Raw genomic sequence first — 25,623 nt, forward strand, 5'->3', positions numbered from 1 at the left:
TTTTTATATTAATCATATCCATTTACTCAGGCTAATTACCTTTATAAATATTGTAAAATACTTGTGGCCCTCACCTCAGGTAGTCATGCAGATCTGAAGCTAATAGTCCATCCCCACCTGATCAAAAGGAAAGAACACTCTTAATATATCAAAAATATTAATCCCTGACCCTAGACATCAGGGCAAAATGCTTTGCATTACTGTGCTCATAGTTTGTTTTGTATTTTGCTTAGGCCCTAAGGACTGCCTTGAGAATTAAACTAACTTGGACTGCTTTCCCTTGCCTCCCTTGCAACTCTTTGGTCTAATCCTGAAAATGACCTTTGTGTGGACATACTTTGCATCCACAAGGAGCCATTTGGAGTCTGGCGCATGTGAAACAGCACAATACTGCAGCAAAGAGTTCAAGTATATCTAATGAGTTAAAATATTTGGCTGCTGCTTTTTTCTGGGAAAGCAGCTCTGAAATGAACATCTGAGGGTGTCTCAGCAGAAGACTGGGCTGAAAATATTCTGTAAACGTGGCTTTGTTCCTTAGCTCATTACTTTAATTTCGACTTCTCCCAGCATTATGTTTTTGCTGATCAGATTTCTGGATTGATTTTTGACCAGATTTGAAGTTGTAAGTCCATTGCCAAACAGGGACAAACTGGTGGAGGGTGCTGATGATTAATTTAGTCACACTAGAAATGTGTTACACGTAATGCTTTCTTCAGTCAGTTCAAAAGCATGTTTCTTCTTTCCATACTACAGTTTGCTTAGGCAATCAACACAGCCCGTTCACAGAAAATTAATGAGCATTTCTGTTCATTAGTTGCAATAATTTACATGGCTGGATTCTAACATTGTTGCTTTTTTTTTTCTGTAAAGGCAGATGAGCCAGTTGGAACCTGAACCCAACCCTGGGTGTCCCTAATTCCCACAGTTGTCCCTGTGTTGGTCCCTAAAGCTAGAGCAAAACCAGTCATTAGATAATATCTCTAACTCCAAGCAGTTAGCATCTTCTGCAGCATTTGTTGAAAGGGTTTGTAAAACACTGAAAGAGAATGAATCGTGTACTTTTTCCTTCTTGAAAGAAGCATTCAAATATAGTCCTTTTTGTGGAAGCAGGATATAGCTTGCTCAGGAATTCATAATTTTTTTTTCAGGAAGCTATAGTAAAAGTTTAGTTCTGTTAAAATACCAAAGATATTCCTAATCCAGTCTCTTCTAGGAAATTTATAACCTACAGACATAAATACAATCCAGCTTGCCTTACACATTTTGTTTGGTTTTTTGTTGGTTTGTTTTTTATTTTCTTGTGGGGATCATGCTTCTCTGGATGCTGTCTCCCCATTTTCCATCTCACTTTTTAAAAGCTTCAGCAGAAAGATGGGTGGGGGAACGTGGTGGGGAAATAAACCAACCAACAACCCCCCAACCAAGCAAGCAAAAAGAAACCCCACGCCAATGTAATATCACTTTCAGAGCCTAGTCCCCATAAATAGTAATCAGCTTACAGGTTTAGACACCTTCTGGCCTTTGGATGACTCCTGCTGTCCTAGAGAACATCTCTTGTGTCTCTTCAGTGAAAAGAGAGCTGAGCAGCGGTCGGGTGGCATAAGTTGCAGCACACGAAGTCAGGTTTAGAAGCCAGTAAAAGCCAAGTACCTGGTTTCTACAGGGTATCTGGCAGGGAGGTTCTGATGAGCTCAAACTGAAGTATAAGCGCTTTGGACAGAGTAGGTAAAATGTGGGAGCAGCAACTAACACATTGCCTTGGGGTGGGGCACATCATTTTTGGAAGGAGGGAGAGTTTGAATGAAATCCACATATTCATGTGATACGTTTAATTTTTACTCCTGAGCTTTTCCTTAATGCCTGAAAGCAGTCTTGATGCAGCCCAGTTTTAGAGGCAGATCTGTTATGTGGCAGAGCTCAAGAGAAAGCTGCCACACTTTGTCTATTTAAAGGGAAGCAGTGGACAGTCAGAAAAAATACAAGATGGCTAGCCTGAACCTTGGAGATGGCTGCTAGCACCTCTGTGCTACTAAAACAAGGCTTGCTAATCAGTGGATCAAGCTGCTGATTATGTGATAAAGCAAAGAGAGAGAGACAACACTGTTGACAATTCCTCACCAGCTACTTCCACCTAAATTGTCAGTTCAGTAGTTAAAACATTTTACAAACTAGGGCTGATTTATTACCTTCCAGTCAGAAGCACAGAACCAAACACAGAACTGTTATTGCAGTAGAGAAGCTAAGGTGACTCAAATCATCATTTCACTTTTCTCTGTCATTCAGGCACTTAAACCTTTGCTGTCATGGCCAGTTTTAGATTGGATATTTATTGTGTTGAACTCTTTTAAACTGTGTGTGTGTGGGAGGGGAGGGTTTCTGAGGGAAAATGCTGCACATGTAATAGTCCCTGCTGGCTTTCTAAAACAAGTTAACATTGTTTGACCTAATGTGAATAAACCCTCAGCAGAACTGAGGCCGATGACTTTATCTGTTAGATTCTGGCTCCTCTAATTTAAAACAAATGAAAGAATGTAGATAGTTTAAGTGAATGCAGAAAAGACTGGAGTGATTTTTTTTCCCCTCGACCTTTAAAAAATTAGGAAATCCTCTGAAAACAGGCACAGCATCTTTAGAAACACTGTCACTGTTGTTATTCCACAGTGACAGTTTCCAACAGCAAAACATGAAAAACATGTTTTACCCTGCTCATGGTTTCAGAGTGTGTCAGTAGATTTTCATTCCTAGGAACCCAAGTTAAAAGTCTTAAGTGAGTTCTGCTGGGCTCCTCCTAACCATAATCTTGCTTGCTCAAATTTTATACTGCAACCCATTCTCCAGGGCTCACTGAATTATACTCAAAATTGTTTTTGTCCCTGGCTGGATGATAGTAAATTCCTGCAGGCTTGAACAACTTTGTATTTTTTTTACAGAGTACCAAGTTTGTGGTCAGAGCTGAAGTACTAATGCTGCAAACCCACCAAAATGTATCCAGCTCCAGACTCAGAATAGCAGGGATAATTGTGTGAACAGCTGAGGCTTACTGCTGTAAAAGCTGTGCCAGCCTGCCTTGGGGCACACTGGTAGCCTCACACAAACACTTCTGGGTCCAGCTCAGGAAGACTGGCAATGGATTAGGGATGCTGGCCAGGAGGAAGAGTCATCTTCCTGTCCACTCCTGGCTTCTCTTGTTGCTTCAGACATTGTTACCCTCTCCACATCAGGAGTGCCATCCTGACACAGATCTCCCTTTACATGCAGCTTTGCTGTCTGAGAAGACTACACTGAGGAGCAGAAGAAACATCATCTGACACACTGGTTTTCATAGCACAGCTTCCCAAAAGTGGACAAATGCCAGAAGCCAAATAGCTCCTTTCTCCTTACGGTGCAGCAGGATAAGAACTAGATGTCCAGACTTCTACCCAAGCTGCAATGTCACTCTCTATTGGCACCCCCAAGCAGTGATTTTCCCTGAGATATTCTTGCAGAATTCTGTATGCATTTAAAATGGTGTTACTTCTAGGAGGTTTTACCTAACACCCTGTGACTGATGGAGATGGCTGACTGAAGCTCCAGGATGTCAAAACCTCTCTTACTATGGACCCAGTGGCAGGCCTTGCTGCAGTTCTCTCTGGCAGTGTTCTGAGTACTTCAAAAGCATCAGTACCCATGGCCAAGTGAGGAAGGTGTGATCTCGTGTGAAGAGAAGACTGAAATAAAGGAAAGGAAATGCATTTGTAAAGGTTCAGTGCAAAAGGGGAGCCAGGATGCAGGCAAGGCAGCAATGACATTTATTTCTGTTGCCTGAGTATTGGTGATAGGAACATTTACAGAGCGAAAGGGGAATATTGTGGTATGGTTACCAAGAAAACAGCCATCACTACTGATGTCTAAAATGACTACTGTACTAGTGCTGGACAGGAAACAGATGCCTGTATCATGACTGAATCACAGGAATTTCAATGCAGAAATCTGTAAAGCAAATGCAGTTGCAGACAATGGTTACATTACTGTGTAGCTATAGTAATGATTTCATGGCTTTTACATGTCTAGGAGGGACTGACTATTATTTGCAGTATCTTGGAAATACCAGTGAATGAAAAATGTATGCGTAATCCAATCCCCATGCTGGGAAGAATCTACTGAATCCTTCTTGGGCACCTGTCAGCATTTTTGGGGAGCAGGGATGCTGTTAGGCTGATGCCAGTGATGAAAACCTGTAGCCAGGCACACTGTGGTGCTTGCAAACACTTCCTGCAAAGGTATCTCTTATGCCCAAAACAACATAACAGAGGTGTCCAGGTTCAGCCTGAACCTCTCAAACCTCTCAAACCTGATCATGAGATTAAAGCCACTGGCAACTATAGCAGAAACTGTAATCAGAATGATCATTACCTCAGCAGCTCCTACAAGTGACAATTTCTGAGGGCAAACATCAGTACAAACATCTACTTGCCTGAGGGCTATATCCACCCACTCACTCCTCCTTTCATCCCTAAACTCAGGCCCTCTTAAACTTGGACCTTTTCCTATTTAACTTTTCAGGCTTCTCCTTAGGAGAGAAGTCCTTATCCCAGCACAAAATACCCAGGATTTACTGCTATCTCCTACAGCTGCCTATCTAATCTATTTTACTCAGGTACTCCACACTAATCTAATCTAAAGAGTCCTGTAAAAAACCTGCTCTCACTTAAAGTTCTTTTTCTCTCCACTCCTGTTGCTGTCCAACCCAAAGGCTGGGCATTTGGGACAGGCTATGGCTGGGTCTCCTCAGTGCCTGTGGCACCTCAGCCCTGACATATCATGGTGGGCTGAAGGTGGTGAGAAATGGGAGAGCCTTCAAGAAGGCAAGGACAACAGAACTGCTTGGCAAATGGATTGCTTCACCTGAGTGCAGGTTACAGGTCTATGCACTGGTGCATGTGAGGGAAAGGCACGCCCCTGTGCCCTGCCAGAGGCAGGTGCTATGCACGATCTTGCAGCTGCCAAAACCATATTTAGTGTAATGAAATTCAGTCCTCCAGTCTACCTGGCCAAGTGAATTTTGATGTCCGCAAATTAGCCTCTAGAATGTCTATATTCTCAACACATCAACACAGTCACTCAGCAAATGATAGTTTAAGAAGACAGAGCGCAGTAATTGTGCCACCACTGACCCAGCAGAATGGGCAGAACACAATGACTGGGTACACTTTAGCCCCCAGACTGCAGGACAGGCTTAACTCTGCCTACCTGGGCAATTTAAATTAGCTGCTAGACTTTGCACTGAAGAGTCTGAGATGTGCTCAAAGATGTCTGCAGCAGCTCTCCTGTGGGAATGATACTCTTTAGCAAGGAGTGATAATAAACAGTAGGACAGTGCTAACACTTTAAGCTGCTGCAGCTGCCTGCTAAGTGAGTATGTGTCAACACCTTCAGACTGGAAGGTGAGAAAGTGAAATTATAGCTCTCAGTTACCCTATTTCTGCTTTTGCAACCTCTTTTATTAAATAACTTTCAAGGATGATTAGTGGACTCAAAGGTTTGCTTTTGCATTATGAATCCAAGATACTGAGCACATTTCTGAAAGTTTGTGTGTCCTTCTTCAAGCTTGACAATTTATGACACCATAGAACAAAAAACAAACAGCGAGATAGTCTTATACAGGAGAGTCCTAAAAACAGTCCAGTGTCTTGAATAAAAACATCTGCTGCTAAAAAAAACATACAACGCTGAAATATGAGGAAGAAAATTAGGTGCACATTCTAACAAAGGTTTGTGCAGCCTGAACTTTTGATAATTACACAAACATAAACATCTCAGCCAATAATGAGATCTAGTCCCTCAACTTAGCAATGAAGTAATAAGTGATTCTAGGATCAAATTTTCCTCTGTTATATTTTTATCTCCCTGTTAAAGTTTGAAAGCTAAAGCTAGAGAAATTGATTAGCAATGTAAAAAAAATAAAACTGGAAATTTTGTCTCTGTATTGATGCAGCTATGCTGATCTTGTCAAATCCTTGTTAGACACTACACTCACAGTCCACTTGTAGTTCAATCTCTCCAAGACGTTTTGTAAATCTTACAACATTCTATATGGGTATTAGTTATGATGCTAATTTAGATTTGGAGGCAGTACTATGTCACCTATTAAAAAATCATTATGAGTACATGAACTGATTTTCTATACATCATGGATTCTTGATAGTGTTTTGCAGATTGTCATGATGACTCCAGTTCAAAGAACAATACACAGCCAAGCATATAGCTACACTTCTTGGCTCTGTTTGATAACAGAATCTCAACAGAAGTGTCCCAATTGTTCCCCTTCTCCACTCTTCAAAAATCTCAAGTGATTTTAATTCTGGTCTTTTCAACTTCTTGACAACCATTGTGCAAACAATATTGTAACAGTTTTCTCTGGGTCTGGATAGCAAATAAATCTTTTAATGTCGTAGGATATTGAGCTGGGAGAACCTTCCTGTAGATTGCCAGATGCAGAGCAGTATGCTTATTCAAAATATGCATATGTAATCCCTGGTCCAGGTCAAGTTCAGCCACAACGTAGTCTTTAGCATCAGAAGTTCATGAGCAACCCAAATTCAGAAACTACGACTTATTTTTAACTATATATATATATATGCCTTATGAGATCCACAGCAACATGCAGTGTTGTGGGCAAGTACCTGAATCAGTGCGACAAGCTGTGGAGTTGTAACACCCTTTTAAACTCAGCAGATGTGACCTTGATTGACAATAATTAGCATATGGGCCTTGAGACTTTTCCTCCAGCTACTGGATATAAGCTTGTTCTTCAGTTCTCTGCATACCAGTATTCATCCCTGCTGACAATGCAAGTTGCTGATGGATAGCCAGGACAGGCACCTCTTTTCAGAGATAATGATCTCATGGGCAAGGGTAGCACAGTAAAAAAGCCACAACCCAAAATATTACTGTTGTTTTCAGAACACAAACTAGACACAACCCTTCATTTCACTCAATTCTTTACCAGTTCTTGCAAATGCTTTGTTTTTCTTTGTTTCCTGCCACAGAGACCTTACTTGTCCAACATCCAGGCTGGAAAACACCATCCTAAAAACCGAAAAGAAATTTCAAATCACATACACCGATGATGATTAAGTACAGAAAAAGTCTGCGTTTACCGCCTTCGTGGCTACAACAAAACCAAGCTCGCCCCCCCGCCACTGGCTCAGGGGCGGCTTCGGCCGAGACCGTCCAAAGCCAGCCGAGAGGCGGTGGCGGTCTCGGTCCTCCCGAAGCCAGGTGCAGGTGGAGCTGGCGGCACAAGCACCAAATCCTGCGTTAGGGCGGAAAGCTGAGATCGTTGCCGTGTGATCACCCCCCGAAACCGCCCAGGGAAGCGGCAGCAAACGCCGCCGCCCCAGGCCGCGCTGGCGGGCGGGGGCCGGCGGGGCTCTGCGCTCCCCAGCCGCAGGGCGGGTGCCCTGGATGGCAGCCGGGAGCCAGTTCCTGCCCTCGCCGTGCCGTCTGAGAAGGTGGGTGGATTTTTGGAGGCAAGAGAAACCGCCAGTCGGGAGGCAGGGGAAGGGGGCATGCTCCCCCATCAGCAGAGGCAGCGAGAGCCGCCAGCGCCGGGAACGGCGGGACGGGGGCAGGGGCCGGAGTCCCGCGGGCCGCCGACGAAGAGGGGCCGGCTGCAGGGCCGTGAAGGCGGCGCCGCCTCCCTTCGCGGGGTCGCTCTGCCGGACCGGCGGGCTGGGGGCGATGGTCACCCCTATTCCTGTGAGGGAAGGGGCGCCTGCGGCACTGGGACTGCCCCGGGGCTCGCCCGCAGATGGGCGGTAGTGGGTCGGGGCAGACGGGGGGCCGTGCGAGGGCCCGGGGAAGCGATCGCGGTGAGCAGCACAGGCGAGGCGCCACAGCCGCGCAGAGCCCTGCGCCTTCGGGAGGGCGCTAGCTGGAATGCCCCGCCGCTCCCCCCGCGCCGAACCCGGGCCAGTGCCCAGGTAGCCGGGGCAGCCCTGGGAGGAGCCCAGGGGGGCGCAGCTGGCGCGGCGCGATGGCCCCAGCGCCGAGACGACCTAATTGCCGCCGGCGGGGCCGCAGCGGCCGCCGGCTGCCGCTGTCGAAGCGAAGCAACGTCTGGGCGGGGGGAGGCCCGAGGGAGGGGCGCGGGCGGGGCGTGGGGCGCGGTGGTCTGATCGCGAACGGCTCCGGCTACGTAGACGGGGGGAGGGAGCGGCCTGCGAGTGGGGCAGACCCGCGTAAGAGACAAAAGCTCGGCACGGCCTCGCTGCTGTCTGAGGGGTCTTTTGTTGCCACTTCTTCATCGGGGCTTGTGCGCTTTCTGCTCCCGCCTCCCGCCCCAGCACGCCGCTGGATACAGCCGGGGCGGGAATCGTGAGCTGGCGGCGGCTTCCGCCCGGCCCGGAGAGCGAGCGGCTCCTCGGCCCCCGGTCCCGTCCTCCTCGTCCACCAGTTGATCAAAGTTCGGCTGGGCCGAGGCGGGGAGCGGCCCTACCGCCCCCACCGGCTGGGGCTGCCGGACAGCGCAGCTCCGTCCTCGCTCCCTCCGGCGGCGTGTAGTGAAGTAGGAAGGATCGGACACCTCCCGCCTCTCTCCGCTTGCCCTCTCCTCCCCGCGGCTGGGGCTCTGGATAGGAGGAGCCGGAGGAAGAGGAAGATGACGGAGTGGGTGCAATTAGCCTAACAAGGGACGGGCGGCGGAGGCGGCGGCGTCCCCGCGCCGAGGACTGACACATCTGCTCTCTCTCCTCCTCCAGCCATGAAGGCAGCAGCCGGGGAGCGTAGCTGAAGCCCAGGGTCGTTCCGGTGCTCTTCCCTATGGCAACCGCGTGAACGGGGCCGACCCGTTCCCCGGCGGCGGGGCTGGGCTGGCCGAGCCTCGCCTGCTGTGCGCGAGTGGCTCTGGCGTTGGTTCCCTCCTCCCGTCCCTTCCCTTCCCCGATGTGGGCTCCAGAGGATTTGCGCCTCCTTTGTAACCAGGAATGAAATAATGGCGACCCGGTGGGCAGCGGGGCCACCCGACGGAGATGGAGACAACGAGCCCCCCCCGGGCGGCGGCGGCGGTGCCGGCGGCCAGGTAGGAACGGCAGAGGCGGGCGGGGCGCGGGCCGGGCCGGGCGGCCGCCTCCCGCCGCGGGGAACGGCTTGGCTGGAGCGGGCTTAATGGCCGCTCCCTCCCGCTCTCCCTCCCTCCCACTCTTCCTGCCCGCCCGCCCCGGAGTTGCTGGGAGTTGGACGCTGGGAGTGGTGCGGTTCCCCAGCAGCGGAGGGGAGGCAGCCGCCCGGCCGAGCGCTCGCCGCGCACTCGGGGCACCGCTCCCCGGCCAGGAGGCGGCGGCGCCTTCGCTGCCTCGCGGGCCGGGCGGCGGCTCCGCTTCGCGCCCTGCGGAGCCGCCGCCGCCCTCGCCCTCGGGACGGAGCTTTCCCCGGGGCCGCCCCTTGGGCCTCTCGCCCCCCCGGCCCCGCGGGCAGAGCGTGGCGTGTCGCTCCCACGCCCAACCTGCCCGTCCTGGAGGAGCGCTTCGCTGGGCGCTCCGGAGTACGGCTTCGTGCCTGTCACATTTCTATCGTGCTGATTTTCAGTAGAAATAAGGGTCTGGCCTCTGTCTGCTTGTAGCCAGTGCTTGCCACTTTCCTGTCTGTCCCCAGCTACTTATATTAAGGATATTTCTATCCATAGCATTTGTTGCTGGAACGATCCTCTGTGTGTTTAGTTCAGAAACTTAATAGCATGCCCTATGGTGGCACCATTGCGTGTTTTGACTTGCAAGACAAAGTTTTTAACACAGAACCGTGTCTGATCCTTCTGTGCTCCCTATTAATAGTAATGTCTCTGAAACAACTATTAACTCTAGATTCAACAAAATAACAGCTTCAGTAGATTTGTTTTCAGATTTGCCTTAAACTTTACTTACAAAGGCAAGCTCGATTTTGTATCTCTCAAAATTGGAGTATGTATGTTATGCTGAAGAAAGTTCTGATTTAAATCCACAAAGGGCTGTGAAATATATGCCCTTTATGTAGATATTCCCCCTTTTGTTTGCTGAAGTTGAAATACAGTTGAGTGATTTTTAGGCATACAGACCTTTAAAAGTGCGGGTGATTTCTGGTTTGGTTGTGGTTTTTTATTTTGTGTGTTTTTTTTTTTTCCTTAGGACACTGAGTTTTAGCTTACTGCTATCTTGAATTCACCCTTTTGCCTTGGTTTGGAAGTGTCACATATTGTATTGTAGGATTTTCCTTTTTGCTATCTCCTCAGTTAAGAGGTTCTCACTGTCTCTTAAAGCCAGGTGGGTTAGGTGAGGATAAAATCAATCTTAAGTAAGAGCACAGAAGATGTTAAGACTTTGTGATAAAATACAGCTCAAAAACAGTGCCATGTTTGGAGAACCTGTTCTTCAGTACTGTTCAGGTGGTGTGGGAAGAAGGAAAAAACTGCATGTCTAAGGGTAAAAATTAATATCTGCTTTTTAATTCTGTGACATTGAAACTTCTGGTCTTTGGCACTGGCCCTTGTCATAATGTACCTCTCCCTGTGGCGGTAAGCCTTAACAAGGCCTGTGGCACTGTTGGAGCTCATCGTGTTAAAGCTGTCTAATTGGTGACTACTAATAGGCGTGGAATTGCAAAATGGACTGCTCTGCCTGTTGTTTTGCCAGGTACTTACATGTTGGAGTTAAAATGTAACTGGTAGAAAACATGTGCTGGGACCTGTGATTGCCTTAATCGCAGCAGGCCTGATGTAATCTTCGCTTGAACTTAGACAGCCCTGGTGAATGTCTGATCAAGGTTGCAGTGCGTTCTGCAGTGCCTTCGTGTAATATTACTGTGTGTTTTAAAGTTCAGTTTATTTTCTTGCAACTTTACTCTCATAGATTTGTGTAAAATGCCCAGAGTGAGAATTTGTGGCTTGACATCTGCTCTGTTCGTTTGATATAATAGTTACTGTACAGTGCTTCACGTGCTATATGTGAACAAATCCCTTCAATTGAAGTCTCTCATGTTTGTGTTGAACAGTAAGAATGGCTTTTCTGTTTAAAAGATCAGAAAACACCTTTCATGAAAAACATTTACTATAAAAAGGGACTTCAGGTTTCAAAAATATTGCTGCAGTTGTAGGGATTTCCAGTACTCTAATACTTATGTGCAAGGTATTAGCAATTTTGGGAAATGATTTATGGTTTTGGGACAATGGATCCCATATGGTGTTTGCATTATAATGCAGTAGTTAAGTAATCTACATTTAATGCTTAGGTCCAGATATACACACAGCAGGCTGTCATGAGGAAGACTCCAGGCATAGCTGTTGTTCACCACAGTCAAGGGAGTTGCAACAGAAATTAGGACTTTAAATCAGTTTAAGTTTTTGGAAATGCACAACTGTAGTCATCAAGGTTTGAGTAAGAACTGAAAAACTTGTGCTCTGTCTTCGGGATCATTGCTCAGACTAAGAAAGGGAATGTTTGAGAAGTGGTGCTTCTGTGGGTCCTTGTGTACACAGGTAGGAGAACAGAGGACATGCAGTTTGAGTCCTCTGGATACCACATATGTTGGTTGATAGTTGTGTTTTGGTTTGGACACCTGCCTACTCTGATGTTAAGTTCTGTTTGGTCACGCCTTGCTATGTTTTCTATTTTTATTTTCACTTAATTTTTTTTTACGTTTGTTTTCCCTTTGACACTGTACCCGGTGGTCTTTCAGCACAGAGCCCCTTCAGTGAAGTGATCGTTGCCAACAAAGATCGCACATTGAGGCTTGCAGGCTGCGTCTGAACACGGAGCGCCTGTTCAAAGGACAGGTCACGTATTCTGGGCTCCTGGGGGAGCTGGCAGAGAGGGCCAGGGACTCTCAGGGCTGTTTGCCATTCTGTTTGAAATCTGACACACATTTACAAATGGAGGAATTGCTGGGCTTATGTTCCTAAGGGCAGATAAGTGAGAGCGTGTTCTTTTGGTTTTTAGATTAATAAGCGTTGGCTATCTCTGTTCTGTCAGGTTGTGGCGGTATTTTGCTGGAGTTTAAGCCCTGCTGAGGTACAGGCAGTACTGCTCAGTCACAACATCCCACATACAGGTTTGTCCAGAAGTGGTGTCTTCATTAGTGTAAATTCAATTTCCTGTCCTTTGCCTAGAAAGGCAAAGCAAAAAATGCTTTTTAAATTTTTTTTTGCTTTTCTGTTCCTACTGTTTTGTGTTTAAAGAAGTGCTGTGTCTCTTTGTGGTATAGTTTACTGTTAATCTATATTAAAAGTGCATTCTGAATATTAAATGAAGATTTAAGAAAATATTAAGCACAATGTGTGTGGCCTTAAAAGCCAAATTTTAATTCTTAACAATACTATGTCTTCAGTTTATGAATAATAAAACAAATACAAAAAATACTTTATCAAATAATTTTATTAAGACTGATATTTTTCTTTTGGTTACGTGTTTTTGTTTTGCTTAGCAGATGAAATGTTAGGAATAGTGAATGGTCTTTAGTGATTCCTAAGAGCTTCTGTATTTGTTGAAATTTAGGAATATATTTCCAAAGACTTCTGTAAAAAAAAAAAAGAGTAGCTGATCAGTACTTGCTTTGTAATCACAAATACTCAATTTCAGAGAAGAAGAAAACCCACAATATTCTTACTCCTACACCTTATCAGAGAGAGTGCAACTGCATAAACTGAAGACAAGCATGTGCTGGGTCAGGAACCAGAGAAGGGCAGTGATGGCTCTAAAAATAGAAAATCATTTGGCTTCTCGCTAACAATAATGAATAGATCGTTTACTATTTTAACAACCCAGTTGGGATGACTTTGGTAAATTTCATGTGTGAAATTTCTCAGGTGTTCCGTCTCTCTACTATCAGAGTAGAATGCCAGTCTTTCTGTAATTGTGCCTGTAAACATGTTAACTGTTCTGGAACTCTCTGTTGTTGGGTATTCATGCTTTTTCTATGCCTGATACTCAGAGGCCGGAAGGTTTAATCACAGTTAAACACAGATTAAGATCAGAATTAGAAAAATCCATTTATAAAATTTTATATGTCTAATAGTACACAATACTGATTGTTAAAAGTGTACATTACTTAGGGTGATAGAGAATTCTGCACAAAGCTTATATTAATAAATTAATTATAAATAGTAGCCTTACATGGAGTTTTGGTTGCAGCTGTTCAAAAAGCTTGAGTCAAATCCTATTTAATCATGCAAGCATAATGCTGACTTCTGCTCTGATTTATGTCAGCATAAGCCTAGGATAATTTGACAAAACATGGACCTCTTCCATGAAGAAATGTGACGTATTTGATAAGTGACAATATGGAGCAGGAAGTAGTTCCTTCAAGAAAATGAAGGTATCTGCCTTCTAATGTAGCGGTGTTTACTGTGTTTTTCTGAAGTGACTTCTTGCTTTCCAGTTACACAACTTTGTTGATTGTACCACTTTAGTATAGTTGTCTGGAAAAAAAAAATACTTTGGCAAGAGAAATGCAGTGGACTGAAAGTATCTTGAACTGTGTTCACATGAAATACCTGCTCTTGCTGCATGCAGTATATGCGTTATACAATTGAACTTTTTTCTTTAACAGGTTTGACAAACATCAAAGCACTGAGTTGACTTTATCTGTATAAGCTATTTGTAACGATTTTTAATAAGATGCGAAAATAATGCTTGCTACTTCAGAGATATTATTTAATGTAATTTGTATTTACTTACATGCAAAAACAGTTGAGAGAACAGCTGGGGAAGAGGAGCTATTTCATCTCACACGCTTGTACTCATACACTTGTATGCATTTGTGATCTTTTCCCTCTTGTACCTTTGAAAACATCTTACTGGATGTGGATAATCAAATCATAACTGGAATAGTATGGACTCTGAAAAGAGTAAAAGCTGGTATATTTTTCTTTAATTCTCTGACTACTTGCATATGTGGCTGTGTAAATGATGATTATAATATAAACATGTACAACCTGTTAGCCTTACTAAGAGAAAGAAATTACCTTTCCAAGGAAGTCCAAGTAACAGTGTTAGGCTAAGCTGTTAGGAATATCTACTGGGGCTTTGTAGCTGCTGTTTTGTTTTTTTTTTCTCTGATAACAAATGGAAGAAAAAATTGAGGGTTTGTAGCAGAGGTTGAATGCTATTCTTCCTTGCAGTTGTTTGTGTCCTGAATTGCATAGAATAGGAAGCAGATATAAAAAAATATGTAATGGTGTTAAATGAAAACACAATTTATTGATTGTGGTTAACAGGAGTCATTGTTTTTAAAAAAGCATGAGTTAGCCCTGGTGTAAATATTGAGGCTTCTAAACTACATTGAAACAATCTGAATTGACAGTACTCCAGAAGTCAGTCTGGTGGGCTGTTAGATACAATTCCATGATTGTGGAAGCTGTCAGAGCCTGTGATCTCGTCAAAACCTTGAACTTAGGGCCTTGCTACAGAGGAAGTGTTTGTCTGCTTGCCACAATAGATAATGCACATATACTAAAAATATGTTATGCTAAGCATAGTATGCAGACAGTGGATGTGAGTTATGCTGTCTGGTCAGATTGATTTCCTTCTACAGAAATCTTGTAACACTTTGCCTTTGTTTATAATATGAAATGTAGATTATTGTAAATGCTGTGCATTTCTGCTGTCAAATCCTTATGTCTTGTAATTTTTATTTTTTTAAAAAGACACTCCATGGTGTTTTTGCCCATCACCCAGCAGTAGGCACACACAGTAAAAGTATAATGGGTAGGAGCAGTGACATCAAACAGGCTTTGATTGTGTTCATATCAGAGGCCTGATGCATCTTGTAAACCTGGAAGTGCATAATCTTGGAGCTGCAAGGTGGGATTAAACTGTTTTATGTGTACAGTTCCTGGGTGCATAAAGGTTATTTAATGGGAAACCTTTGTCTGTGGTGTGTTTTTTCTTTTTGTTGAATGTTTGTTTTTCTTTGGTATGGATTCTGTTTTTTTTTTTAAACCATGGTGAAATGCATTTTTCATTTACATAAGTTAGATGGGAACTCTGGCTTCTCCCTGTTTTATTGTTTACTTTGGTAACAGGGAAACAATCTTCTGAATTTATTGTTTGATGACTGCTGTTGGATTTGAAGAGAATTCTTCTGGGGAGGTGATACTAGAGTTTAGTGGTTGGATCACTTGGGAACAGGATGGTAAAGATTAGGCACAACTGTATGCTTTGTTCTCTGCATCTCTGTGCTGGGGGGCTGGAACTACTGCATTTTTCTGAATTGGTGTACCCTGTTGTTCTGTATGCCAGGGAATTGTGTTCAGCAAAAAGTGTTGCTGCTTTATGTTTTCTGTTCTAGATTTTTGCACTGAGAACTTGTAGATAAGTGTTTTAATGAGGCCTTGGGATCTGTTGCAGCTCTCTCCAGCCTATTTGAGAGAGCCTGATACAAATCACTTTAGTAAATATTTGATGCTGGGCTTGAGAGGTTCTGTGTGGGCATTCTAGAAAAACACAAACAGCTGTTTAGATTTTGACTCTGGCTTGCAACTCTGAATATACACCTTTGGGAGTGTAGGTAGTAGGCTTATTTTTGTTCTAAAATTCTTAATTTCCATTTCCCAGCAGCTGCTGCTTTGGTGAGAGTGAATGAGGTGCCTCCTTAGAGGACATGGCTAATTACAGACTGTCTGCTGGTGCAGGGGGGCACTCTGAGATAGACATTTTCTTTCATGTGTCTCTCATTTGCATAATGTGTTAGGACACACAGTATGGACTGCATTAAGCACTAGCAAATATGCTGTGGGGAATAATCTTGCGCTGGCATCACTAAGTTGTCTAGATAACATAATCTTCATATTTTAAATGTTGAGGTTTGTATTTGTCTATTTGAAGGGCCAGGGACAAGAAATCAATAGAAAACCATATAAACTGTAATGAGGAGAGAAATTTTAAATGCTTCTGAGTAACAGTTGCAGTTGGTATAAATAGGTTTAAAAGAGAAACCTGAATTTGTGTGGAGATTTGGGTTTTTGTTTGTTTGCTGTGGGTTTTTGGTTTTTTTAGTTGGCTGCTTTGTGGGGTTTGTGGTTATTTTTGGGAGGGGTTTTTTTATTTTATTTTACTTAATGTAAATGGCAGTGTGCCCTCCTACTTGTACGTATGTATGTATATCTCTTTACACTTTGATGAAATACTATTTCTCATTAAAAATTCACTGCAAACCACTCACCCTTTAAAGGACTGGGTTTTGTTCTCATCTAGTTCTTCATCTTAATATTTGGGGCTTTTTGTGTTGTGAAGTTCAAAGCATAAGAGAGTGAACAATCCTGTAATAAAAAAGGTTTAAAAAATCAAATCTTAACTTTCCTGAAATGTTAGTGTTGAATATATCTGTGAAATTCTCTTAGTCTAAGTACAAGAGCAGAAAAGACTAAGATTCAAATGCTGATGTGGTTTAAAACTTTGGGGTGAATAGGGTCTTGGATACAACTTGTTCTGTCCATGGGGTGAGCTAAAAGAGAATCTTTGAACTCTCAAGAATCCCTTACAGATCGCTTGGCTTGTGGCAGATAGATGCAGTCTGCTCAGTGATACATTCCCAGCATTGAGGTGAACTACTCAATTTTGGAAACTGAAACAGAGCTCAGTCTACACCTTAAGTTGCAGTTTTATATTGGGAAACTGCACCGGGAGAGGTGGTGTTCAGAAACTAGTTTATGGAGCTAAAGTCATATGGATTTCAAAACCATAACACAATTCCAGTTACTTTTGAGAAAAATACAATATTATAACTTGTTCAGGTCTGTCCAGATGTAATAGAATGTGGAAGGGGTTGCTTTCCTAAGCAGCTTGACAGATACTTGAATACAAATCTGTCATTAAAGTCTGTGGTGGTTTAGACATGCCTAGATGGATATGTCCTCAGTTCCATAATGTTTAACAGAGCTAGAAGTCAGTCAGCATTTTTAGGAGTATACAAAGCTATCAAAATTTCCTTTTGATGCAAGAATTGAGAATGGAAACATTTAGCTGTTGTCTTTTTTTATTCAGCAAAAGAAGCAGCAGTTCTAGTATGTGCTGCAGGTGACTCTTCTTACCTGTGGGTTCTGACCTGTATTTTGTAAGATAAAAATCTGTTTAGAGTTATCTCCAAAAGAAATGCTGCAGTTTACATGGAACGAGCTGCCCCATTGCATTTCATGTTTTGTTGTTGTGCTTTTCTTCTAATTTTGATGCAACTTTAATAGGGAGCCTGTTACTCCAGTGCAAAGCATTCCTGTGTAGAGCTGCAAACATTTCTTACTCATCAATGGCTGTAAAATCTGACTTGTTCCTTCTTGCATGCATTTTAAAATTTTATTATCCTCAGTCATCATGGTAAAAGGTGAACAAGTAAACTTTGCCCGGAGTAATCAATTTTCATGGCAATTTTTCAGGCCTTCTGCTCCATTCTCTGTACTTACACTGTTTTGGTATGGATCTGTCTACATACAGTCTCACATTTTCTGTATGCTTTAGTTATATTTTAAAGTATGTTGGAGAAGTTGCTTTAGAACTGCTTGTGAGGTGGGATTTGAATATGATCTTTCTTTTCTTAAGGAAAAAAAAATGTATGGCTTGTGTGCTGCTCTGAGGGTATTAAAGTTTCCCATCTTGCCAAATTACAATAACGTGGAATTTGGAAGAGTGAAACAAGTGAACATGAATGACCTTCAGTATGCATTGCAATCTGTGTATCTGAATCAGATACTGAGTAATTCAGTATCAGTAAGTAGTCTGGCAAGCTGGTATTCTGATCCTACGTCATGGAGGTGATTTTACAACTTCATTTCTTGCATCTCTTTTGATGGCATTTTCATTTTTTTAAAGCATGAGAAGTAGCATTCTCACTTTTTATAAGTACTGCATACAGAACCAAAATGGCCCTTGTACCTGAGTCTGTGCAACAAAGGGCTTTTTCTGTATGAAGGTGTTATGAAATGTCATGTTGGATAATGAAAGCTGGCCAATACAAGTGGCATTTTGTAGCCTATGCCCTTTAGGTGTTTTTTGTTGTGAGTTCAAAACTGTAGATGATTTTGATTAATTTTCTCTCCATTTGCACTGTGACTGAGGCTATGATTCAGCTGTGTATCTAAACAGGTCTGGTAAGTGTCTGCTGTCTTCATGAATTTAATGGCAATGGAGAGGTAAAAGTGCTTCTTTTGTTATCTTTCTTTGTAGAGCACTTTTGCCTACTGATTGTTATTCAGATTAGTGAAGATGAATTGTCTGTGCAGAAATGCTCAAGGACTTCCTTCAGCACTAGTTGATATAAAATGTGTGTTAAGTGCCAAAGTATTATGTCACATAAAATACTGAGAGGTAATGATTAACCAGGAGCTCATGGGTGAAATCTTAAATGTTTTGGTAGGTAACTTCAAGGATTAAACAGCACCTTAATGCTTGGTGGTGTTCAAAAGAGTGAATTGTCATCCATTTTCTAGTAATTCTGGACGTGTTCTTTGTTATGCCTCAGTATATAAATCCATAATACACTTGGAGCTGATGTGTCTGGGCTCGATCTCTCTCCATTTTTCCCCATCTCAGAAACTATAGTAAGCTAGAAAAGTTGTGGAGAAAGGCTATCTATGATAATTGAATATATGGAGTTATTTCTGTATCAAAACCAAAACCAGAAGCTAGGACTTGGAAGTTTGGGAAAGAGGACACTAGGGACAGGTGATGCTCATATGTTGTAGCTTTCTCTGTTTTCATCTTAAATTTCTGTGGATCAGCTCTTTCCTATCTGCACCAAGAAGTTGGCAGTGTCAGATGAGCATAGGGGGGTGAGATCAAGCAAAAGGAGATGGTCTTTGCATAAACGTTAATTAAACTTGTTACTCTGCTCCTTAATATTATGAAAGCGAAAAGCACCTGTGTAGTCTGGATATATTTTTGAAAGAACAATGCTTTTAGAGTTACTCAGTACCCTTGTAGTGGAATGAATTATGGATTTGTGAATACTTAGAGCTGGGAGGATAGTCTAGTGATGCTTGTTTTTGTGTTCTTTCCTAATTATTCACAGCTATCACCATTTGGTCAGTGTTAGAGCTGGGCTAGTTGAGTTTTCAATCTGATCTACAGGTGTTCTTACATGTTACAGTGCTGATTCCACAATAGCTCACCAGGGTTCCTTCTGCTTTCAGGAGCTTCTGTACCAAGCCTGATGAAACAAGGCAGCTGTTGATGATCAGCAACAGGAAATGGAGTTTTTCAAATATTCAGAACTGAGCCTATTTTTGCTTCTTGAAGATACCAAACTTATGTCTTTGGTTTTACTCGGTTTTGTTAAAGTTGTTGCATCATATGGGTCTAATGTTCTCCATTTCTAATAAGCTAAATGAAATGCACCATTGCCTACTCTTGTGTTCAGTCCATCTCTTCTCCATCCCCCCTACCAGATGAAGGAGAGCTCAAGGTGATTGAGGATTGTACACAAAAGTTACATATGCTGTCATACTGCTATTTCTTTTCTACTTGTTTGCAGTCAAACAAGTGCTTTTTTTGCCTGTGGAATAGTTTTCTGTGCCAGCTTTTTAGTGGACTGCATTACACTGCAGGACTTAATTTTTGATTACAAGTCTTATTTGCACCAGCAAACTCAGTGAACCACTTAGATCCTGTGGAAAACTCCTTTCTCCTTTTGTGGTGAATGATGCTGCTGGGACTTCTGCTTGTTCTGGAATAGTTACTTCTCTTTCACTCTATTTCTACAGCTTAAGGGAAGGAAATAGCACTTTCAGAGGCTACACAGCAAGCTACAGAGCTCCAAAGGAATGGGACTGGGTGATGTAGGGATAGGGAAAGGACTGGAGGGAGCAGCTCCATCTGGCAAAATGAAACTTCTCCCCTTCACGAGTCCTGAAAATCAGTTATCCAGAAGGTAAGGTAAAAAAAGGTAAACTTCTACCTGAACAACTGGGAAATGAGATGGCCACAAAAATAGTTTTGTTGAGTTGGGGTTTTTGTCTTTTGTGGGTGAGTAGACAAATAACATCCACCCCCAAAAAGTATTTTTAAAGCTAGATCTAAAGTGTTAAAAGGCATCTGTGGCTAAGATGGTTTCTGGTCTTGTAATCAGTGATTCATGACTGAGAAACTAAATTCTTTAATGCAAGTGAGTAGAGACAGTGGTAATATTAGACAGTTACTCAGCAAGGCGTGTTCAGGGTAAACAGTCCTCACTGGTAAGTTTGTCTGTGGAGAATCATTTTTTCCTTGTTTCATTTGAATCCTAGACTTGGATCAACTTAGGAAAAAATCTTGTATTCAGTTAAGAATTTAGTGATGCCTGTTTTTCACACTATCCCAGTGTGAGTTTATTTGGGAAAAAGATTCTCCCCTTGCAACTCCTTCGGCATGTTAACCTTTATACATGTCATGGCTGTCGTTCAATGACTTAAAGTTTGGATGATGCAATGTGAATAAGTGATGTAATGGTTGTCTGTAAGCTTCTTTGCAGTTCACAATGGCAATCTGAAGTTTGGAAACCAGATTTTTTTTGTGTTAGGTTCTGTGTCTTCTGTAAGGGAGGTGAAGCACAAACACCACAATCATCTTATTTTGGATAGTGCAAAAAAAGTGAATGATGATGTTTGAGTGTGGGGTTTTTTTTGTTTGTAGTTATTTGGTATGTTTTTTGGTGGTGTGTTGCTGTATGGGTGGTGGTTTGTTTGGGTTTTTCTTTTTTTTTAATTATTGGATTTTTTAAAAATTCAAACTATTAATTCTACCAAATTAGTTAAGGGGAAGGCATTGTGTGAGATTAAAACCAGGATTTGTGGGACTGACTTGACCTTAAATTCAGTTAATACTGTGGTGACTTCCCCCACTTGGATAATCTGGTCTGGCAGATTTCTCTTTCCTGCTTAGGACCCAAGATACCTTGAGCTTTCATTCCTTGGAAAGTGCCTCTAGTTTTCCCTACTTTTCTGAGTGGAAAAGCTGGGTTACAAGAATATGTCCTGACCTGAATGTTGCTAACCTTTTCAAGGCATGAGGAACAGTGATTGTTCTTCTTTGTATTCTTTATCCCATGGTGCAGTTGTTTTTTGTGGAATTTGATTTCTTTATTGCAAAGACACTTCTCATTTGGGAAAGAAATACAACTAGTTGTATTTTGGAATGGCTCACTAGAGAAGGGTCTTCTAATTTATTCTTACTGCTTAATAAGGCTGTTCTAGCCTATGTGCAGGTTATTTCACAAGCCTATTTTTCTCTGTTACCTTATTTACAAATGGCTGTTACAAAGTGGCAGTAGAGGCTTTACTTTTCCATTATACTGCTTTGTACTTTGTGTTCCAATGAGTTCTGAGAAGTTCCATTGTATTTATTGGTTTAAATGGTTGAAATCCAGACTATTTTTTATTCTTAAGTGCAGATTTAGGTTAGATGATTTCAGAAATGATAAAAAATATGTCAGAAGACATCTTGTGTTGTTTATGTTAATAAAAGTTTTTTTAATAATCGGTGAAAAAAAGGTATTTGGTCTAATTTAAAATATTAAAAAAGGGGGGAAATTACATTTATTCATACTTCATAAATAGCCTGTGTAAGTCTCTTCAGCTGGAGATGGTTCTCAATTTCAGCAGGCTTTGGATCAGTGGTTCTGATAAACAAACCTTTGGAAAAAAAAACTTTAATTCTTTTCAAAATCACTTGTGCCTATAACTGTTCTTTAATGCTGACTGCCTTTTGTATTATGTCCTAGAATATAAATAAATGAATTGTATACTTTCTTCAAACCTTCTTTTGGAGAGATCAGTGTCAGGTCTAAGTAAAAATATACCAAGCAACTAACATTTCTTCACTTCTTAAGAGTAAAAAGCCTACAAATACCAGGTCTTTGGATAATGCAAGACCATACATGCTATAGAAAACCTGACATGCTGTTATATATGAAGTCACAATGTGAAAATTTGAAGAAAGTAAAATAACTCTATATTGAAGCTAAACTCAGTGGAAGTAGATACATTTGTTTCAGGAACAAAATGTTTGTCTTTTTATACAACTCCTTTATTCTTGCTCAAATTTAGAGGGTGAGAAAGCTTTTCTGTTTAAAGGAAACCTGTGAAGAGTGAAGCCTGCGTTTCTGAATGTGTGCAACTTGAAAGTGTTGTAGGTATGTCTCCAAAACCAGGCAGATAAGACTCTTCGTTGTAAAAGTAGTACAAGTTGTGAATTTAAAAAATGTAAATTTAATTTTAAAAAACCTTCAAAAGCAAAACCAAAAGAAATTCATGAGCATCTTTCTGTAGCAAGTCATGGACTTAAGTATAATTATACTTCATCTAGGGTCTCCTTCCAGCATTAACAGACTTTGCCTGTTTTAAGAGAATTTTGTCTTCCTGGCATGATTTTCTTTTCTGTAGCTACCACAGGATTTTGCCTGGAGCCTGGAAACCACTTCTATACCTGCAGCATTCTCTCTTCAGTGTTAGATCTATGACTTGAGAGTTTCTGGCCCTCTGAGAGCAATATTGAGGTGAATTTGTTCTGCTGTTTCCTCCTTCCTTCCAAATACACCTGTGATTTTGTGTTATAATTGTGAAAGTGGTTGCTGAAGCCAGAGAAGGAATGGATACACTTTTGTACTTTTGTTGAAAGTCCTGTGTGCATGTTAGCAGGGGGTATTGCAGGCTCTATTGGACATGAACAGGTAGGGGATGTTAGGGATTTGAGCTAGAATGCAGCACTTCACCAAAAACAGTCTCAACCTGATTTGCCTGCAGCTCCGATTTGTGTAGCTGCTGTAAAATGCTTTCTCACTACTGAAGATACAGCACAGATTTAAAACCAGTTTCTGCAGTATCAGTGAATCATTGAGCTTGGAAGGCACTTTTGAAGATCACTCAGTTCAGTAAACTGGAGCAGGCTGTCCAGGATGGTGTCTAGGCTGGTTTTGACCACAAGTATGGAGACTCAGCAGGTTTTCTGGCAACATGATTTAGTGTTGGATCGTGCTTATAGTAAAATTTAGGGTGGTGGTAGTGATATTTTTATGGATTTTCCTCTATTTCAGTTTGTTTCTGTACATTTTCTAATTTCATACTTGGCCTCCTGCTGGACCTCTTCTTGTTGTTCATAACCCCTTCAATTTCTAGTTCAGTTCACTGTTCTTTATCTGGCCCATACTTCATTAATTTGTCCATAAGTTTGTCCACAAGAGACAGTGTCAAAAACCCTCCTGATGTCAAGGTAAAAAAATACCTGTTACTCTCATCTACCAAGCCAGCCAACTCTTTAAAAATGGCCATCAGGCTGAATAAGCATGTTTTATTCTTGATAAATCTACCTTCTTGTCCATTGTATGTTTGGAAGCTTTTCTTGTTGCCTTTCATGTCCTGTACCAGATGAAAATCCAGTGGGCTTTGGCTTTCCCGAGGGCTTTGGCTTTCCCGGGGGCTTTGGCTTTCCTAACACCTATCACTGCATGCTCAGACAGTGTCTTTGTTTCTTCTGGATCCTCTGGATTATGCTTGTGATCCTTGTACACTCCCTTTTTCATCTGAGCTCAGCCAGAATCTTCTTGCTTGTCCATGCAGGCCTCCTGCCACCTTTGCTTGATTCTTTGCACACTGCTAAGGATCATTCTTGAGCTTGTAGGAGGAGATCCATGAAAATCAACCAGCTCTCCCAGACTCCTCTCCAGGACAACCTCCTTTGAAATTTTTCCAGGCTGATCAGTGAGCAGTTCTGTTCTGTAGTGTGGCTTTGCTCTCTGCTCCCAGGATCCTGAGCCTCGTTGTTCAGTCACTGTAGCTGAGGTGGCCCCTGCACTTCGTGCTCCCAAAAATTCTTCCTTTTCTGTAAATATGAGGTTTAGTAGATTGCCTGTTCCTTTTTGGAGTAACAGTCACTGGTGTCAGAAAGGAACTATTAGCACATTCTGGAAACCTACTGGATTGCTTGTGTTCTGCTCTGATGTTAATAAAATTATTAAAAATAATATGTATTTTATTGCATATGTTTTTGTAAATAACATAATTCTTCTGAGTTGGTCTTGTTACAAGGTAAAACCTTTACAGGCTGCTGGCCAGGAACTTGTACAGGGGAATTAAATGCAGAGAAGAGGAAGTTTCATTAGATGATTAATCTGTTTTATCATATGATATAATTTGAAAGCCAGGATGTAAATTTGATAAGAAAAGCAGTGAAGACGTTTGGAAAAGGGACTGTTAAATAAAACTGAAACAAGAGCTTGAATTCCTGCAGTTAAGTAATTTTTAGTTATTGTTGATGTTAGTTTAGTATTATTGATGTCATTTTTGAAATCTGGTTGAAAGTATTTTGGTAAGTTGTGCTGTCTTTATGTCTTGCTGCATCTTAGTGGAGTGCAGGAGTCCTATCGTTGTTTGACACATGATGTTTTGTGCAAGCACACCCACATCATGGAATTTGTGCCATTTGGCCTGAAGTTGCTGAATGGTGATTTTTTAAAAAAATAATTTCTCACTTGAAAGACAATATATTAGGAAATATATTGTCTTTTTACAGACATAGTAAAAAATGAAAGCAAAAGCCTCCAGAAGAGAGTCAAATATTTTTGCACAGGCTGATTACTGTCACTTATGTAATGAAGAGCTTGGCACATGTGTAGTAGTTCATGATTGATGGGTCACAGTGTGTGTACTCACACTTGGGACAAGACTGGTAAAATACATTCCTAAGATATACTGTGAGCTTAATATGATGTTAGGTGAAATTTTTGTTAAGGGTCAAGACCTGCAGCTGGCTGAAAGGTTGTGGTGACACAAGGCAGACTTTCTGCAGAAATATAAGCAACTCTGAATTTATTTCATGTGACTTTGCTATATAATAAATAGTCAACCTGTAGTTTTCCACTGATAAACCTCCTGCTTGTTTCTTGGTTTCTGCTAGTATGTTGCTTTTCTCCTCTATTCCACACATTCAACTGTGTTGTTTTTCTTTAATTTCTTTTTAATGTTGTAGCTTTGTGTGTCTTGTTTCCTAGGATTTTTTTGGCGGTAATATTAGTACTCCCCTGAGTACTGACAGAAGTCTGATACCTGATATGTTATGATTGATTTAGGACTTGCTTGTTGAAAAGGTATGATTTTCTTGAAATGGTAATTTCATTAAGTTTCAGTGGCACATCAGTTTCAGACTTTGAATGTAGCTCTCACAGACTGTCTCAAACGTGTTGATGACATTTTGTGTGGTGTGTTCTTTTTCATACAGAAAATGTGTTGGTGGCTGAATAGTTTTTCAGTCTGTTGGAATACACTGGCTCAGGTGGGTTTTTGTACCATATCCTGGGTTTGTGCACCTGAATTTCTGTTCAGGTTACTTGTATCAGTCTTTAGTTATTAAAAGTTTCTTGAAGATTTTAAGTGCTAGTACATTTATTCCATATTTAATAGGAGCCCTTAGAGTGGGAATTTTTTGCCTTTTTAATTACTTCTGCACTGTAGTGCTGAACTTTTCAGTTAAAAAAGTAATAAAAAAAATCCTTGACCGTTTATTCTATCCAGCTTTTTTAGACAGGGAATCTGTTGGTCACTGATGTACTTTTTGCTTAGTATTCAGTACAGAGGTAAGTTTTTAATGTGTGACAGATTATTCATGGTCAGTTAAGTCTTTGTGTGCCTTTGTATGTTGTCAATCACACCTGCCATGCATC

At 41.8% G+C, this 25,623-nt stretch overlaps 1 protein-coding gene across 4 annotated transcripts in view; it reads left to right on the forward strand.

The window, feature by feature from the left end:
• Window positions 1-7,474: 7,474 nt before the first annotated feature.
• ARHGAP21 (Rho GTPase activating protein 21) overlaps window positions 7,475-25,623 on the forward strand; it is a 111,976-nt gene continuing 93,827 nt past the window's right edge. For 2 of the 4 annotated variants that reach the window (XM_064704101.1, XM_064704105.1), the window contains exon 1: window positions 8,216-9,061. In XM_064704101.1, the coding sequence (XP_064560171.1) occupies window positions 8,975-9,061 (87 nt within the window). In that variant the 5' untranslated portion in view covers window positions 8,216-8,974. Of the gene's footprint in view, window positions 7,494-8,215; window positions 9,062-25,623 lie in introns of those variants that run through there. The other 2 variants (XM_064704103.1, XM_064704102.1) reach the window with 2 other exon arrangements.

The sequence above is a fragment of the Zonotrichia leucophrys genome, chromosome 2 (genome assembly GCF_028769735.1).
Source record: "Zonotrichia leucophrys gambelii isolate GWCS_2022_RI chromosome 2, RI_Zleu_2.0, whole genome shotgun sequence".
Classification (NCBI taxonomy): Eukaryota; Metazoa; Chordata; class Aves; order Passeriformes; family Passerellidae; genus Zonotrichia; species Zonotrichia leucophrys.